We start from the raw sequence: 16,765 nt of genomic DNA on the forward strand, positions 1-16,765 counted from the left end.
CCTCTCTCGCTTTGGCAGAGATCATGAGATAGACACAAGGGAGCCACTTACAGACAGCTGGCATGTTTACTCAGAAAGGAATCCCCACTCTTCAACGAGGCCTACTCCTAACCAGTTAAGTGTGTGCAGGATTGTAGCCACTGAGGCTAAAAAAATTCAATGAAGCTGAATGGAGAAAGAGTCCAAAGAGACAAAAGTCCTTAACACAGCACACCATGGAATGATGGAACTCACTTCTGCAAGATGTCCTGATGCCTGCCAATAATGACTTTGAAGAGGGGTTAGATCGGGCATAGGCAAACTCTGGCCCTCCAGATGTTTGGGACTAGAATTCCCATCATCCCTAGCTAACAGGACCAGTGGTCAGGGATGATGGGAATTGTAGTCCCAAACATCTGGAGGGCCGGAGTTTGCCTATGCCTGGGTTAGATAAATTAATGGGGGACAAGGCTATTCATTGCTACCTGACATCATATTAACTGTGTGCTACTTGCAGTGTCAGAGGCAGTATGCTGGAGAACACAAGCAGGAAAATGCTGCTGTACTCCTGTCTCACTTGTGGGTTTCCCCAGAGGCAGCTGAACCAGTGTGGTGTAGGGGTCTGAGTGTTCAACTAGGACCTGGGAGACCAGGGTTCAAATCTGCACTCAGCCATGGGACCAGACAACTGATTCTCAGCCTAACCTACCTGTAGGGATTAAATAAGGAAAGGGGAAACCATGGAGAAAAATGCGATGAAATAATAAAATTTTAAAACCTGGCTGGCCACAGTGAGAACAGGATCCTGGACCTGGTGGGCCATGGCCTGATCCAGCAGGGCTCTGTTTATGCTCTTCTGCTTTAGAAGCATGGGAGGACTGAGTTCACAGGAATGCCTACTGGCCGCAATGGCTGTATTTGACCTCCACTGTCGGAGGCAGTATGCCCTTGAGTACCAGCTGGTGGGGGCCACAAGTGGGCAGAGTGCTCTTGCTCTTGTGTCCTGCTTGTGGACTCCCCTTTGGCGCAACTGGTTGGCCACTGTGAGAAGAGGGGGCTGGACTGCATGGGCCTTTAATCCAGCAAAGCTCTACTTCTGTCCTTATTGGCTCTGCTGATGGGAGCTGGAGGCCAGCAAACTGGGAGGGGGGTCACAGGTTCCCTATCCGTGTTGTGGTATAATTTAAAGGTATATCAATAATGATAACCAACAGTATATTTAATCAAAACTATGTTTATTTTTTAAAAAATTATTTCGTTAAAAAGTATTTCCACCCTAGCATTGATCTCTGATGGTGCTTTGGGGGCTGTAGAATCAGAAGAATGCAGCCCGAGCAGTTTGGGACCTGGAGGAGAGAGCAGAGCCTCTAGGTCTGCCAGGGCTGCCCAGGGGTCAAAGTTTATCAGGCAGCATCCCAGTTCTTAGAGGCGACAGTCCGCCCCCCTCACCCTCGGGTTAAAGTTTGCCCTGGTTTGCGTGAGAAGGCGTTTGGCTGCCGTTCATCAGGTTTCCCGTGCAAACACAAACAGGGACTGGGGGGAAGGGGGAATGGTCCTTGGGGCCGGGGAGGTCACATTCGGGACAGGACATCGCGTGAGAGGAGTGGAGCAGGAGGCAGGACCAGGGAGGGGCTGTGGGCCTTAGGGAGAACCAAGGCGGGCAAAGTGCTCCCCGCATCAAGGCCACCCAGCACAACAGCCTTCAGCACCAGGACTGGGCTAGAGGTGACGACTTCATGCTTTCTTAGATACATCCTGTAGGCTGCAGCAGATTCTTATTGCACAGCCAAGCAATATCCTCCAGTTCATTCATTCATTCATTCTCAAATCAATTCCACACCTGCGGAGATCAAATGGGCTTTACAAAACAGCACGTTGATGTCAGCTATCCAAATTACAGACATGGTCTAGTCAGGCTGCAACTCTATGCAAGCTTTTCTGGGAGCAAGTCCCACTGAATTCAGCCTGACTTACTCCTGAGTATGAATGGGCAGATAGACAGGTGGATAGACAGGGCTGAGGTGTACAGTATAGCACTTAGAAGTCCCAACGGTTTTGATGAGAGAGTCCTACATGTGCTTAAATCTCTCCTGTTGAGATTAATATCTTTTTTAAAAATTTAACAATTTCAACATAGCAAATTATCAAAAGAAATCATCTTCATTATTCCCCCCCCCACACACATTTTTTCCCTCCCACTTCCCCAACAAACCCTCCCCCCTACGACTCCTCTCTCTGATTTCTCATCCAATGTTAACTTCTGCATATTATAAAACTGTATACATCCTTATATTATTCTATGTTATCCCTCAATGAATTTGTGTATGTTTATTCAAAACCTGCCAAGGAGTCCAATTCATTTTGTTGTCTTTTTAAAAAAATTGTGAAGGGTTCCTTCTTTGAAGCTACAGTTGTCCTTGTCTCGTAATTTGCATGTCAGTTTCACCAGTTCTGCATAGTTCATCAATTTCTCTTGCCACTGTTCTTTTGTCGGGGTTTCCTCATTCTTCCATCCTTGTGCAATCAAGACTCTTGCTGCTGTTGTAGCATACAGAAATAAATTGTTTCTTTTCCTTGGCAGGTCTTGTCCTACAATCCCTAACAAAAATGCCTCTGGGTTTTTTTTATAAATGTTATTTTGAACATCTTCAACTCATTATATATCATTTCCCAGAATTTTTAAATTTATCTGCATTCCCACCACATATGGTAAAAGGTCTCTTCCTTTTCTTTACATTTCCAACATATGTTTGACCCCTATTGAGATTAATATTGAGCAATTACAGGTGCTCTCACACAGAAGCAAGTTCCAGTAAGTTTACTGGCTCTTACCAACAAGTAAGCAGGTTTAGGGCAGCAATCCCGTGTAGTTTTCCCTGCCAGCAAATGCCTCTGAGCTCAGGGCACCCCTGGGAAGACATGCGCTTTTAAGATGGGCAGGATTACTCAAAAAATGTTCGATTTGGTGACCCCCCCCCAAAAAAATGCTTTTATTTTTCTCATGCTTCTTTTTCTTTCATTTTAGAAGGACAATCTCCAAAAGGCAATATTATTATTTCCATTTTTCTTTACTACTAGAGGTTGGCATGGGTCTGTGGTTTTTTTAAAAAAAATGTTCCACATTTTGAACTACTAAAACAAAATGCATCTAATCTAAGTAATTATTTGAAGAGGGGGTTAAAATAATCAAAAAGCCATAAAACTGTGGAGCTGGAAGGAACTCCTAGGATTAAACCCCCTGCAATGGAGAAATCTTTCACCCACGGTGGGGCTTGAACCCACAACCCTGAAATTAAGACAAAAATCGCCTAAGTGATGGAAGCTGCTTTTGGGAAGTGGGAGGGGAACCTAATGTGATGCTTTCAGAAATTTCTGCCTTCGGTTCTTAGTAAAGGCAGGATTGAAATCTATGAGCAGAGCGGTTCTTTGGAACTCCCTGCCAGTTGACACCAGGCAGGCAGGCGCCATTACTGTCCTCTTTTTGGTGCCTGCCTAGACATTTTTGTTTAGGGAAGCCAATTCAGACATGTAGGGTGTTGACAGGCGTTTTTAATCTGGCCATTTGCTTTACTGCTGCTTCGAAACTAATTTTTTACTATTTCAAACCAGGGATTCCCAAAGTGGCAGGTAGCTCCCGCTGGGACGGGGTGACTCCAGGGTGGGCGCCAAGAGGCCATAGCTGTCAACGTTTCCCTTTTTTAAAGGGAAATTTCCTTATTCCGAATAGGATTCCTCGCACGAAAAGGGAAAAGTTGACAGCTGTGCAAGAGGCGGGGGGCGGGTAGGGGCGCTGGAGGTGGATGGACTGCCGGGCGTTGCGCAGCTGATTACCCTGGGTCAAGTTCATCACTGTGGTTGAATTAATTCACGTGAATAGTTTTAATTGGGCTTGGAATAAATGTGCAATTAATTGCCACTCTCTTGAATTTCATCGAGCTATCACCTTCGTTCAAGCCGCTATGCTGAATGTTTCTTATGTGGGCGGGGGCTGGATTTATGGGGACTAAGGAGTCCCCCCCCCACGAAAAGTTGCGCCTCGGCGCTTCGCTCCGGGCGCCGCTGCCTCTTCCCTGGGGTTGCTTATCTCCGCGCGCGATCTGCCTGCCGTGCCACTTGCGCGCCCCTTGTCACGCCAGCCGGGCCCGCCGCCCTCTCGGAAGGGGTCGGAGCCGCCCCTTTCCCGGATCGCTTCCCGAGTTTGTTTCCAAGGAAAGGGAGCGAGGCCGAGGCGCGCCCGCCTGCCGCGCCGCCTTCTCACGCGAGGCCGGGCGCGCTCCCGGGGCACTTCCGCGCTCGCCGCCGCGTCCCCGATCCGCCAGGCTCGCTTAGCGCGCACGTGGCTCTTTGCGCACCGCCAGCCCGCGATCTTTTCCAAGGAGCTCAAGGGGGGGCGCGCGTGGTTCTCCCCCTTTCATCCTCGCAACAACAACCCCCGAAGTAGGCGAGGCCAGGTGCCCGTCCACCTTTTCAGACCCAGGACCCACTTGACCCTTTCTCAAGATCTCCCTGTGCTTTCGCATGGCGGTGTGGCCCTGCTGCGTCCCGTCTTGGATCGGGCCGCCGTCCACGAGTGGGTCCCGACCCACCAGTTGAAGACCCCTGAGTTAGGCTCAGTGGCCGGTCCAAGGCCACAGGCAGGCAAGCCATCAGGGATTTGAACCCAGGTCTCTCCCAGGTCTTAGCCCTATGCTCTAACCACTATACCACACTGCCTTTTCCACCGGCTTAGGTTCCCATTGCAGGGTTGTGGCAGGCATAGCTCTGCTCTCCAACAGTAGGAAATGACCAGGGTGGTGAGATGACTTGGGAGGAGGGCAGGCTTGCCACTGCTGCTCCCAGCATCTGCTTGCCTAAGGCAGGGCCAGCCCTGGAAATGGCCAACTCTGTTTTGAAGGCCAAACTCTTCCACAGCCTGGGTGTAGTCACCAGGAAGGCTCTGTCTCTTGTCCCACTCAGCCATGCCCCCCCAGCCATGCCCCCACCTTCGTACAACCAACCTTGCTGTGTGCTTGTGAAACATGGACCACTTATAAACGCCATCTCCAACTCCTCGAAAGATTCCATCAATGGTGTCTCCGAAAAAATTTACACATCACTTGGGAAGAGAGGCAAACTAATGCCAGTGTACTGGAAGAGGCAAAGATCACCAGTGTCGAAGCAATGATTCTTCAACATCAACTTGATTGGACTGGTCATGTTGTTTGGATGCCTGATTATCGTCTTCCAAAGCAACTTCTCTATTCTGAACATAAAAATGGAAAGCGTAATGCTGGTGGTCAACAAAAGAGGTTTAAAGACTGTCTCAAAGCAAATCTAAAAAAATGTAGTATAAACACTGACAACTGGGAAACACTGGCCAGTGAGCGCTCCAATTGGAGAACAGCCTTTACCAAAGGTGTCATGGACTTTGAAGACACTCGAACTCAGGATGAAAGGGGAAAACATGTTAAGAGGAAGGCACGTTTGGCACGTTTGATCACCCTCACCGTGATCAGCTCCCACCTGGAAACCTATGTCCCCACTATGGAAGGACATGTGGATCCAGAATTGGCCTCCACAGTCACTTACGGACTCACTGTTAAGACCATTTTCATGGAAGACCATCTTACTTGGCTACAAGTGATTGCCAAAGAAGAAGAAGAAGAATGCAGAGAAGGGCCTTCTGATGATTAAAGAACAGAGAAGATGATATGGGAAGAAGCAGTCCCTGAGGTGTCCTGGGCCCTAAGACAGGTAGGTCTTTAGTAGCTAATCACCTATGCTTTGAATTCTGCCTGGAAGCAAAGTTGGCCACCAGTGCAGCTCTTGAAGGATTCTTGGGACATCCAAATGATTTATCAGCTCTAGACCATTGTCCACTAGAGGAGGGGCAGCTGAATGCGTGAACTTTCTTGACACCACAAACAAACAAGACAATATGGATACAGGTAGGTAGCCATGTTGGTCTGCTGTAGTCGAAACAAACAAACAAACAAACAAACAAAAATTCATTCCAGTAGCACTTTAGAGACCAACTAAGTTAGTAATTGGTATGAGATTTCATGTGCATGCACACTTCTTCGTGAAAGCTCATACCAATAACTAACTTAGTTGGTCTCTAAGGTGCTACTGGAAGTAATTTTTTATTTTTATTTTATTTATTTTATTTTGTTAAGACAATATGGAAGTTCTGCCCATGCCTTCATATCAGCGACAGGAGCTCAATCACGCACATAAAAAGTCTTGTCCACAGATAAAAGGACTGCATAGGATGTCAAAGACCCATTACTATTTCTGCAGTGGGGTCTCTGTCTCCAGCATTCTAGAGCAGCCCAATCCGCATGAAAAGGGAGCTTTTTACCCACTGTATGCTCGGAAACACATCTACAGCAAGGCCCGTTCCAGCTGGAAACCGTCCAGGAGAAACCGGAGCTGCTCCTCAGATGGGGAGTCCAGTATGGGGAGTGTGGGGGACTCCTTTGGAGGGGAGGCATAGAATAAAACTTAGTTGGCCATCTTCCAGTTAGCCAGCAGCGCCGCCTCCCTGCTCCTTTCTTTCCCCACAATAAACGTATAAAAAGATCTTGGAATCCTGCCTTATTGCCTCGTTTGCACAAGTTTCTTTTAATATTTCCCTTTATCCCTTTCGTCTCCTTACTTTCCACTTGACCATATCTCCTCAATTGCTTCCTTCCTTTGGCTGGAATACTTGGTTAGTCTTTTTTTAAAATATACATTTAATAATGAAATCATAAAACTGAGCGCGTGGAATGCTCTAAGGGACATTCCGACGACCGGCATTCACTGAGGGCGCGAACAAGGCTACGGCAGGATTTGATAAACTGGGAGGCGAATGGGGGAATTTCTTTGCTGTGTTCCCAATATGTTGAAAAGCAATAAAATCAATCAATCAATGGTTCCTTTTAGCTTATTCACATTGTCTGCAGCCGGGGCCAGGGGACTCAGGACTTAAGCCCCCGCCGTCGGGGCGCAGCTCCTGGGCAGCGAGTGTCGGAGCGCAGCGGGTCGGCTTCCCTGGCGCGAGCGCGCAAAGGGTTGCGAGAACCGGGCAAAACAAAGTTTTTCGCTGCGTCCACGTGACCCGAGGGCTGCCGGCCAATCAGAGCCCGAGGAGGCGCTTATAAAGCGAGCCGAAAGCGGTGCTTCGGGGAGCGCGTTCGGAGGAGGAGGCGAGTGAAGGCATCCCATCCGGAGCCAAAGTGGGCATCGCGGGCAAAGCTGGTCTGGACGGAGCGGTGGAGACAGGCTGAAACTTCTGATCGGTGAGCTGAGCACTCCAAGGGGGCTTCTCCTCCTCTTCCAGCCCCAGTGCTTGACCTGGAAAACGGGTCAGATCTTCCTTGCACGTCTGAATGTGTGCATGCACGCTTGCCTGCTGATGGGAAGGACCTTTTTTTGCCTGTGGCCAATTTGTTTTCTCCTGGTCATCTTTCTAGGCAAAACAATTGCTATTAGAACTTTTTGTTTAAGAGGGAGCTGGTTATTCCTAACCCGCAATGATTATATGTTCCACTCACATTTTTTTTTTTTTTTTTTGCTGCAGAACTGAAATCATAGAATCATAGCATTGTAGAGTTGGAAGGGATCTCAAAGGGTCATGTAGTCTAACGCCCTGCAAACGTTGGCTGTGTGCGTGTGTAAGCCCTTATTGATTTAGAGGAGGTTTGACAAAAAATGCCCCTGAGCATGCACAGAATGCCTTCTAGATGCCACTCAGAACAAGCCTGGTGGATGCCTCAGATCAGCTGTGAGCCTGTCCCTGCTGCACCCCTATTTTTAAAAAGACCTACCACATGCTATGTAATCATTTTTAAGAGAGGTTTTTTTTTAGATGGTGCCTTTCCTCAGGGAATGTGTGAATGGTTTTCCATGTATGCATGATCTGGATGTTCTGTCCTTGCTACAGCCTGCAAGCCTGGTCTTGGGGGAAATTACATTTCCCCAGCACAAAATGAATTGCTGGTGGGAAGATATGGCTGTTGAAGTTATGAAATTTTGTGCTCTTTTTGTGTGTGTGTCATGGGCACATGTTGGATGGTGACACAACACAGTCTTCAGGTGAGCACCGAAGTCCTCCTTCCCCCTCCCTGGGTCATTTTGAATCCTGGGACATTTTGTTATTCTGTGTGTGCCTCCTCTCAGTGCCTTATGGTTTCCCAGTACTTGTCAGTGCTGAAACAAATAACCTTGCTTGTACACGCACAAGATTATTTCTCACCACCGCAAGACAAGGGGAGATGTGGGGATATAAAAAATGTGGATCAGGGCCTATAGTACTCTTGTGCTGCAATAAAAAGAGATTAAACATATAGGGACATATAGAAAAGCCATCACAGGCTGTTCCCATTTTAAATACAGAATCATAGAACTGAAGGGTTGTAAGAGGCCCCAAAAGTCATCTCCTCCAAGCCCGTGCAATGCAGGAATCACAGCTAAATAAGCCGTGATAGATGGCCATCTCAGCTCCCTTTAGAAACCTCCAAGGAAGGAGAGTCCACTACCTTCCAGCTTGTTCTGCTGTCCAACAGCTCTTACCTTCTGCAGGTTCTTCCTAAGGTTTAGCTGGAATCTCCTTCCTTGTAATTTAGATCCATCAGTTCAGGTCCTACCCTCTGGGGCAGCAGAGAACGAGCTTCTCCACCTTCCCTTCAGATATATGTAGAACGGAAGCAGACCATGCGTGTCTCCCCTGAGTTTACTTTATTTCGTTGCATTTCTAGCCCATCCTTTTCTCCAAGGACCTCAAGGTGGCACACATGTCCCACCCCCATTTAATCCCTACAACCACCCTGCGATGTAGGTTAGGCTGAGGAGCAGTGACTGATCCCCGAGGTCACATTCAGTGAGCTTCATGGCCAAGTGAGGATTTGAACCCTGATTTCTCAGGTCCTAGTCCAGCACTAACCACTGTACCATCCTGGCTCTCAGAGCACAAGTTTAGCTTGAGCTTGGCTCTGGCAATGAGTGTGGGCAGTCTAAGGAGGGGCAGGGTGAGGGTACCCTGCGTAACTTCTCGGTTTCACACCAGTTGGGAATATGGTGCCCTTGAGATGTTGTTGGGACTCCAGCTGGCTTTGGTCCCAGCCAGCTTGGCCAATGGTCAAGGGTGATGGCAGCCATCTTTCAGCAATGTCTGGAGGGACGCAGGTTCCCTACCCTGCAAAAGAGCCCAAGGCTGCAGTCCTAATGATGCCCCAGGAGAGGAATTATCCTCTGGCCCTCCAGGTGCTCAGAGAATTGCAGCATCGGAAGGTACCCTGAGGGCCATCTAGTCCAGCCCCCTGCAGTGCAGGCATCACAACTGAAGCATCCATGACAGATGGCCATACGTTATTCAGCTTGAAAGTTGAGTTTGGAGGAATTTCAGTCCTGAAAACACTCCTGATGTCGAAAAGCAAGTGCAGTTCAACTTCTGCAGTGTTAAGATGGCACTATAACCATCGGATATTTGGTCCCTGCACTTACTCACAATGCTGTTTCTCTCCTGCTCTTCTCTTTCTCTCTGCTTTTATTAGGACACTTAAATCTAGGAAGATGAAGGCAGTGTTGCTGGGTAGCCAAAGCATTATGTCTCCTTCAGAAATCCTCCTGGCCATTGCGCTTTTCTGCCTGCTCCTGGTTGTCATCAAATCCTTCCGGCAGCAGATCCCTCAGGGGCTGAAGCAGCTCCCGGGGCCGAGGGCATACCCGCTGATCGGCAACGTCCTGGAGCTTCAGAAGAACCCTCACCTGGCCTTGACTCAGATGAGCCAGAGATATGGAGATGTGATGCAGATCCATATCGGCACAAGGCCAGTGCTGGTCCTGAGTGGGCTTGAAACTATCAAGCAAGCCCTGGTGAAGCAAGGAGAAGACTTCTCAGGGCGCCCTGACCTCTACAGCTTCCAGTACATTGGGGATGGCCAGAGCTTGACCTTCGGCAGGGATTCAGGAGAAGTGTGGCGAGCGCGCAGGAAGCTGGCCCAGAATGCCCTGAAGGCCTTCTCGGCTTCTGCCAACCCAACCTCCTCCACTTGTCTGTTGGAGGAGCACGTCTCCAAAGAGGCAGACTACCTTGTCATGAAGTTCCAGGAGTTGATGGATGAGAAAAAGAGCTTTGACCCCTACCGGTACCTTGTGGTCTCTGTGGCCAACGTAATCTGTGCCATGTGCTTCGGAAAGCGTTATAACCATGAAGACCAGGAACTGCTCAGTCTAGTGAACCTGAACAATGAGTTTGGGGCGGCGGCTGCTTCCGGGAACCCGGCAGACTTCATCCCTGTCCTCCAGTATCTTCCCAGCTGCACCATGAAGGCCTTCAAGGACCTCAACCAGCGCTTCACTGCATTTGTGCTGAAGATAGTTAAGGACCATTACACGAGCTTTGACAAGGTTTGTTTGTGTGTGTGAACCATTCAGTTTGGAAAGTTTCATCCTTGATTTCTGGCATGTATTCCTGGACCGTCACCAACACGGTAGAAGACCAACCAGGGCATTGCAATGACTTGCTTGCCCATAAGCTGCTGCAGGGATAGGCGACAGGGTGCCCTTCACCTGCCATGGTCCAACAACATCTGAACAAGTACCATGCTGCCCACCCAGACTTTAAAAGATTGTATTTGTTGACGGAGCCGTAGATCTCCACACAGTAGATACACCAGATTGCATGTCAATGTGTGGTTTAACACTTGCAAAGGAAGCTATGTGGTGCCTGGGTAACTGGCCCATGCAGAATAGGAACCACAACATGAAATTTAACCCATATTCTCACATCTGAATTACATCCCATGTATCAGCTATGGAACAGGGTGGTGTCTACAGGGTTGCAGATGGTCTCCCATGCAGGCAGTGTCTAGACCTCGACCTGCTTAGCTCTAGGAAGATTGGTATGCCTTGAAGCAACCTGCAGCCAGGAGAGCTACAATGAGCTCTTGTACTTGTAGCTTATTCTGTAACAGCTCATGGTAGACCATACGCTTTGCTTGCAGAAGGGTCAATCCTTGGTGATCCTAGCAAGAGGATCAGGAAGCAGGTGATGGGAGAGACATCTGCCAGACACCCTGGAAAAGTGCTGACAGAGCAGGCAACAGTGGGCTATTTGTTTATTTTATTTATTAAATTTATATACCAGCCTTCATCCAAGGACCACAGGGCACTTTACAGTAAAAAAACACAAAAATACATAGCATAATAACAATCAAAACAACATCCCCCATAGTTTAAAAGGCCACAGATTGTTTAATTAGCTAAAGGCCTGTGAGAAGAGGAATGTTTTTGCCGAGTGCCTGAAGGTATGTAGGGAAGATACCAGGTGAGTCTCAATAGACAGGTAGCCTGACCTGATATAAGGGAGTTTTATATGTCTGTCTTCTAACTGACTGGGATTGGCTCTGCAGGAAAACAGTTATCTTCTGGATTTGTATTTCAGGAGAACATCCGAGACATTACTGACTCCCTGATCAACCACTGCGAAGATAAAAAACTGGATGAGAATGCAAACATCCTGCTTTCGGATCAGAAGATTGTCAATATCGTCAGCGATCTTTTTGGAGCTGGTAAGAATCTGCTAATCTAGAGAGAACCTTTCAACTGTCTTCTCCCTCCTCCACCTCCCATTGAAATTATTGTGCACGCTGCTTAGCATAAGAGATTTGCTGGATCAGGCCATTATCATTGGTCATTATCATTTGATACGATGTTCACACCAATTCACCAATTATAAGAACAGTAAACCGGGTGGCGCTGTGGGCTAAACCACAGAGCCTAGGACTTGCCAATCAGAAGGTCGGTGGTTTGAATCCCCACAACGGGGTGAGCTCCCGTTGCTCGGTCCCTGCTCCTGCCAACCTAGCAGTTCGAAAGCACATCAAAGTGCAAGTAGATAAATAGGTACCGCTCCGGTGGGAAGGTAAACGGCGTTTCCGTGCACTGCTCTGGTTCACCAGAAGTGGCTTAGTCATGCTGGCCACATGACCCGGAAGCTGTCTGCGGACAAACGCTGGCTCCCTCGGCCTATAGAGCGAGATGAACGTGCAACCCCCGAGTCGGTCACGACTGGACCTAATGGTCAGGGGTCCCTTTACCTTTTTTTAAACCGTAGCTTCAGATCTCCGATCCATTTTGTGAAGTAATGCATTGGCTCTCCTGTCTCTGTATCTTAACAACTAATTCAGAGTCTGCACGGCTTTGATACCTCAGTACAGAGAATGGAATCTTGGAATTGGGCTCCTAGACGATGTGTTGCATTAATGTTCAATAGTTTTGCACCTGATGCTGAATATTTCCCCACTTGATCCCTGTCTAGGTTTTGACACAGTCACCACTGCTCTCTCCTGGTCCCTCATGTACCTGGTGACGTTTCCAGAAATCCAGAAGAAAATGCAGGAAGAAATAGGTAAACCCAGGCACTCCTAATTCAAGCGTTTCTTAACTGTGTTTGCCCAAGGCTAAATTTGAATCCATCTTACTTTCTGCCTCTTTCCGGAAACTGCAGACCAAACCATTGGCAGAGAAAGGAAGCCCAGGCTGTCAGATCGTTCCACGTTGCCCTACACAGAAGCTTTCATCCTGGAAATGTTTAGGCATTCCTCCTTCCTGCCTTTCACAATCCCTCACTGGTAAGGCTCACACAATGCAGGATTGGCAACTGAACAGTTTTGGCCTGGTATATTTTATTATTATTATTACTATTTCCCATCTTTCCTCCAAGGAGATCAAGGTGGTGTACATAGTACTCCCTGCTCCATTTTATCCTTGCAATCCTGTACCCACTTACCTGGGACTGGGAATGAAGTTGATAGGATATACTTCCAGACAGGCATGTATAGGATTGTACCATTAGCAGCTGAAAAGATGACCCATCAATCGTGTCAGCTTGTAAATCTGCCCTGTCTCCTAACTTACTGCTTGACTTCCTCCATGCTTGTCTGAACTCAGCTTTCCTAAATCATCTTGCTTTGAATTAAGTTTAATTATACTTTATTCCAGAGACATACATGCTTTAGGATTGCAGCCATTTTTACATTCAGCCCATGCCACCTTTATCACATAAGAACTAAACACCTGCAGCTTCTTGCACATGTATAAATTGTGTTCTGGTTTCTCTCCTTGTAGCACAACCAGGGACACAGCACTGAACGGCTTCTACATCCCGAAGGATCTCTGCGTCTTCGTCAACCAGTGGCAAGTCAACCATGATCCGTAAGCATCTCTGGAACCCGCTTTGGAGTAGAGCTACCGTATTCCAGTTTGCCCCAAATAAACGGTTTTGATTCTCAGTGCAAATCCTGCATCCCTGAGATACTTGGCTCTGGATGGAAAGGCTGAGGCTGTAACCCAATGGTGTCGAACCTCAGCCCTCCCAGCCTGGCCCTCTGCACCCCCCATCTGAGTTCTCCCTGGCTGGATCGTGTCATTGTGTGCAGAAACTAGCCTACTTATAAATGTTACATTAATTATTCTTCCCACTTTTGTCCTAGCCATCAGTGGCATGAAGCCCCTGGAAGGCTGTCCACGAGGAAATACAGCCCACAGGCCAAAAAGAGAGGCTTCCATTCCCCTGCTATAACTCTTCCCAGTTTCAAGCAGCTGGATTTACTATTGGAGACACCAAAATGGGTGCTTTCTCCAAACCTCATATGAAATGAGAGTCTAACCCAGGGATGTCCAAAGCCCGTTTTTGGAGCCTAATCTGGCCTACTGGTCAGTTTAAACTGGCCATTGTGGCAGTTTATTTCTTGGGGTAAACTCCTAAAAAAAACCTCAACAACTTCAATCCTAAAAAAAAAAGCTCAACAACTTTGGTTGGCTCTCACGGCCCTTCACTTCATCAATTCTGGCCCTCTTTGAAAAAAGTTTCGACACCAGTGGTTCCCAAAATGGGGCAGTGGAACTCTAACCCAGTGGTTCCTTGGGGAATTACCTGGGGGGCACCAAGAGGCAAATGGGGGCACCGGAGGTGTAAATGACAGAGTTGGAAAAACTGGCATCACTGGATCAAGTTCGTTTTTGTTGAATTAATGAAACTGAACAGTTTTAATTGTATTTTGAATAAATGTGCAGTTAATTGTTACTGTTCTGAATTTTATTGTGTGGCTTGTGCAAACCACTATTCTGAATAATGCTTTTTGGAGGGTAGGGCAGGGGCCACTGGGGAAGTGTTTCTGGAACCAAGGGGGTGGGGCCCCACAAAAAGTTTGGAAACCGCTGGTCTAAAACACCTGCTCTTTGCCTCTCCAGGAAGCTTTGGCGAGATCCTTCTGCCTTCAACCCAGAACGGTTTCTCACAGCTGACGGGACGGGAGTAAACCGAGCAGAGAGCGAAAAGGTTCTGACATTTGGTCTGGGCAAGAGGAGGTGCATTGGAGAGAACGTTGGCAAGGGCGAAGTCTTCCTTTTCTTGACGACCATCGTTCAGAAGCTGGAGCTGAGTGTGTGCAGCGGGAAGACAGTGGACTTAACCCCTCAGTATGGACTCACAATGAAACACAAGGAGTGTGAGCATTTCCAGATTAGACAGCGTTTCTAAGAACCAGTGGTGGCATCTGGGAGCAAAGGAAGATTGGGGTGACCGGGGAGGAGGGATTCCTACCCTGCCGTATCTGTAGCTTGACTTAGGAGTGGGTTGGTCACCCAGGCTGAACCGTGGATTGAGGCTGTATCAAAATAACAAAAGTGGGCAAATTATATAGGTTGGGTAATGGCATGAGGCACTGTAATCATTTTCATTTAAGTGACTTGAAACCAAGTATGCCCTAGGTGGGCTTGTATGGCATGGAATAACTTCTCCGATTTGACCATAATACTGTGGTGGCTTTGGTCATACACTAAGACTTCACTGGAAGAGTCTTTCTAGGATGCAGACAAGTAACTGAGAGGTTATCATGCTTGTTGTACAAACATACATTTAAGAGGAAGTGGATAGGCATGTATGTACCCATCAAATGTTGCTTCCTGAAGGCCTTGTTAAAAGGGGCAGTGGACTCACACTTTTATAAACCTTTACTACTAACAGAACATTGTAACCAAATAATCACACTTATATATACTAATAGCAAACTCAGCTTCACACTGTGAGTCCTTACATAGCAAAATGGCACCAGCCATGCCTAAGATGAGAAGAACTAGCAAGCTTGGGTTTGGGATCAAGAGTTTGCAAAAATAACACAAACTTTAGGAAAATCCTTGATGAATCCACAGACAGACAAACGAGAACAGTGTCTGATCAGTAGTCACAGAACTTTGACAGCACGTTGAAAAACTAGGAAGGAGAAACAAAGGGAATATCCTTGAAAACTTCAGGAATATACAGTGGTGCCTCGCAAGACGAAAAGAATTCGTTCCGCGAGTCTTTTCGTCTTGCGATGTTTTTCGTATTGCGAAGCACGGTCCGTCGCAACTGCGCCTCTTCAAGCAGCTTTAAAAAAAAAGCGCAAGACGTTTTCGTCTTGCGAAGCCCATAGGGAAATTCGTCTAGCGAAGCAACGCAAAAACGGAAAACCCTTTCGTCTAGCGAGTTTTTCGTCTTGCGAGGCATTCGTCTTGCGGGGCACCACTGTACTTTAAAGTGCAACATTTTGTTGTGGGTCTCACTTGTGTTTACTAAATGCAAGTTGTGCTTCATGAATCATTCTCATATAGTTAAGTATTATGATGCTGTACACTGAGAAACTCAATAGTAAAGAAATTAAATGTAATGGTGGTATATACAGGAAATCTGTTTATGGGGCTATCTATAGAGACATAAGGGACAGAAAGGGGACTTGGTCCCAGAACATCTCTACATCTCTTGTCTTCCTTGAAATCCCTTTTCCCCTGCAGGCACTTTTGATGTGAAAACGGTAGTCTGTATCAGTTAGGGGTGAGGACTAACTATGTGTGGCTGCCAAACTCTAGGCAGGGACTATATGTGTACAGTGCTGTGTATATTGATGTATAAATAAAAATAGCTTTCTACAAGAATTTCAGGCTTGCAGTTATCTTTGCTTGATGAGCTTAAATGAAAATCTGCTTAAATAATTTTAAAGGAATTAAAAAGAACTAGAAAACTCCCAAAAATATTTTATTAAATGTATATCTCACACCAAGAAATCTTCCAGTTTATCTAAAACTGTTTTACAAGCATATATATAAAAAAACACCGATAGAAGACATTTAATGTTTTGCTCAACACTGAAATTCAGTGATCAATGGCACAAACCCCTCTATATAGAATGAAGACGTGCCTCATCTGGAGCGTAGTCCTTTTAAACATGGTGACAAGGTATTGCACAGAACCAGACCCACCTTGACCTAAACTATTTGTAATCCTAAGGGAACGATCCTATACACAAGAAGTTGGTGTATAGCAGGCTGGCATGAATTTACACCAGATCCAAATTCCGTTCAGCAGCGGGGCTACTGCTGGCTCAGTCGGCCAAAGCCTGGCAGAGGAAAACAAGCTTTTGAAATAGTGTTTGAGTTACACCATCCTTTCTGCAGGCAGAACTTCTGCCAGGTTGCCAGGTCACAATACTAGGTTGAACGGACTTAGAATCCAACCCAAGTAAAACTCTGCTTTTTCAGGGTTTAGGCCACTTTAAGATCAATATCACCTGCATTTAATATGAGTTATGTTTACACGAAGCAGCTTTTAATTAATTAACTAATTAAGCAGTGTATGAATATTATGGAATAATTGAGTGTAAAAAGCCTCAAATCAGTTTACAAAACAGTAAAAACAAGAAAAAGTCACAACCCTACTTTAAAACATACAAAAGTTAAAAATACCTAAAACAGATTAGAATTACCTCGGTGCAGAACGCTGGCA

General features: G+C 46.9%; 1 protein-coding gene across 1 annotated transcript; it reads left to right on the forward strand.

Moving 5' to 3' along the window:
* Positions 1-7,087: 7,087 nt before the first annotated feature.
* Positions 7,088-15,918, forward strand: CYP1A1 (cytochrome P450 family 1 subfamily A member 1). The gene is made up of 7 exons (XM_081021468.1): positions 7,088-7,241; positions 9,495-10,350; positions 11,387-11,513; positions 12,263-12,352; positions 12,452-12,575; positions 13,072-13,158; positions 14,197-15,918. Exons 2-7 carry the CDS (start codon positions 9,514-9,516, stop codon positions 14,483-14,485), a joined length of 1,554 nt encoding a protein of 517 aa, XP_080877594.1. The 5' UTR covers positions 7,088-7,241; positions 9,495-9,513; the 3' UTR covers positions 14,486-15,918.
* The last annotated feature ends 847 nt before the right edge of the window (positions 15,919-16,765 follow it).

The sequence above is a fragment of the Podarcis pityusensis genome (assembly GCF_964106645.2).
Source record: "Podarcis pityusensis genome assembly, chromosome: 9".
Classification (NCBI taxonomy): Eukaryota; Metazoa; Chordata; class Lepidosauria; order Squamata; family Lacertidae; genus Podarcis; species Podarcis pityusensis.

Bases quoted from the DNA above. Each gene is read 5' to 3' on its own strand.
- CYP1A1 (XM_081021468.1), top strand. From the start codon at position 9,514: ATGAAGGCAGTGTTGCTGGGTAGCCAAAGCATTATGTCTCCTTCAGAA. The intron at 10,351-11,386 runs GTTTGTTTGTGT...TTTGTATTTCAG, and splicing joins ATTACACGAGCTTTGACAAG to GAGAACATCCGAGACATTAC. The intron at 12,576-13,071 runs GTAAGGCTCACA...CTCTCCTTGTAG, and splicing joins CCTTTCACAATCCCTCACTG to CACAACCAGGGACACAGCAC.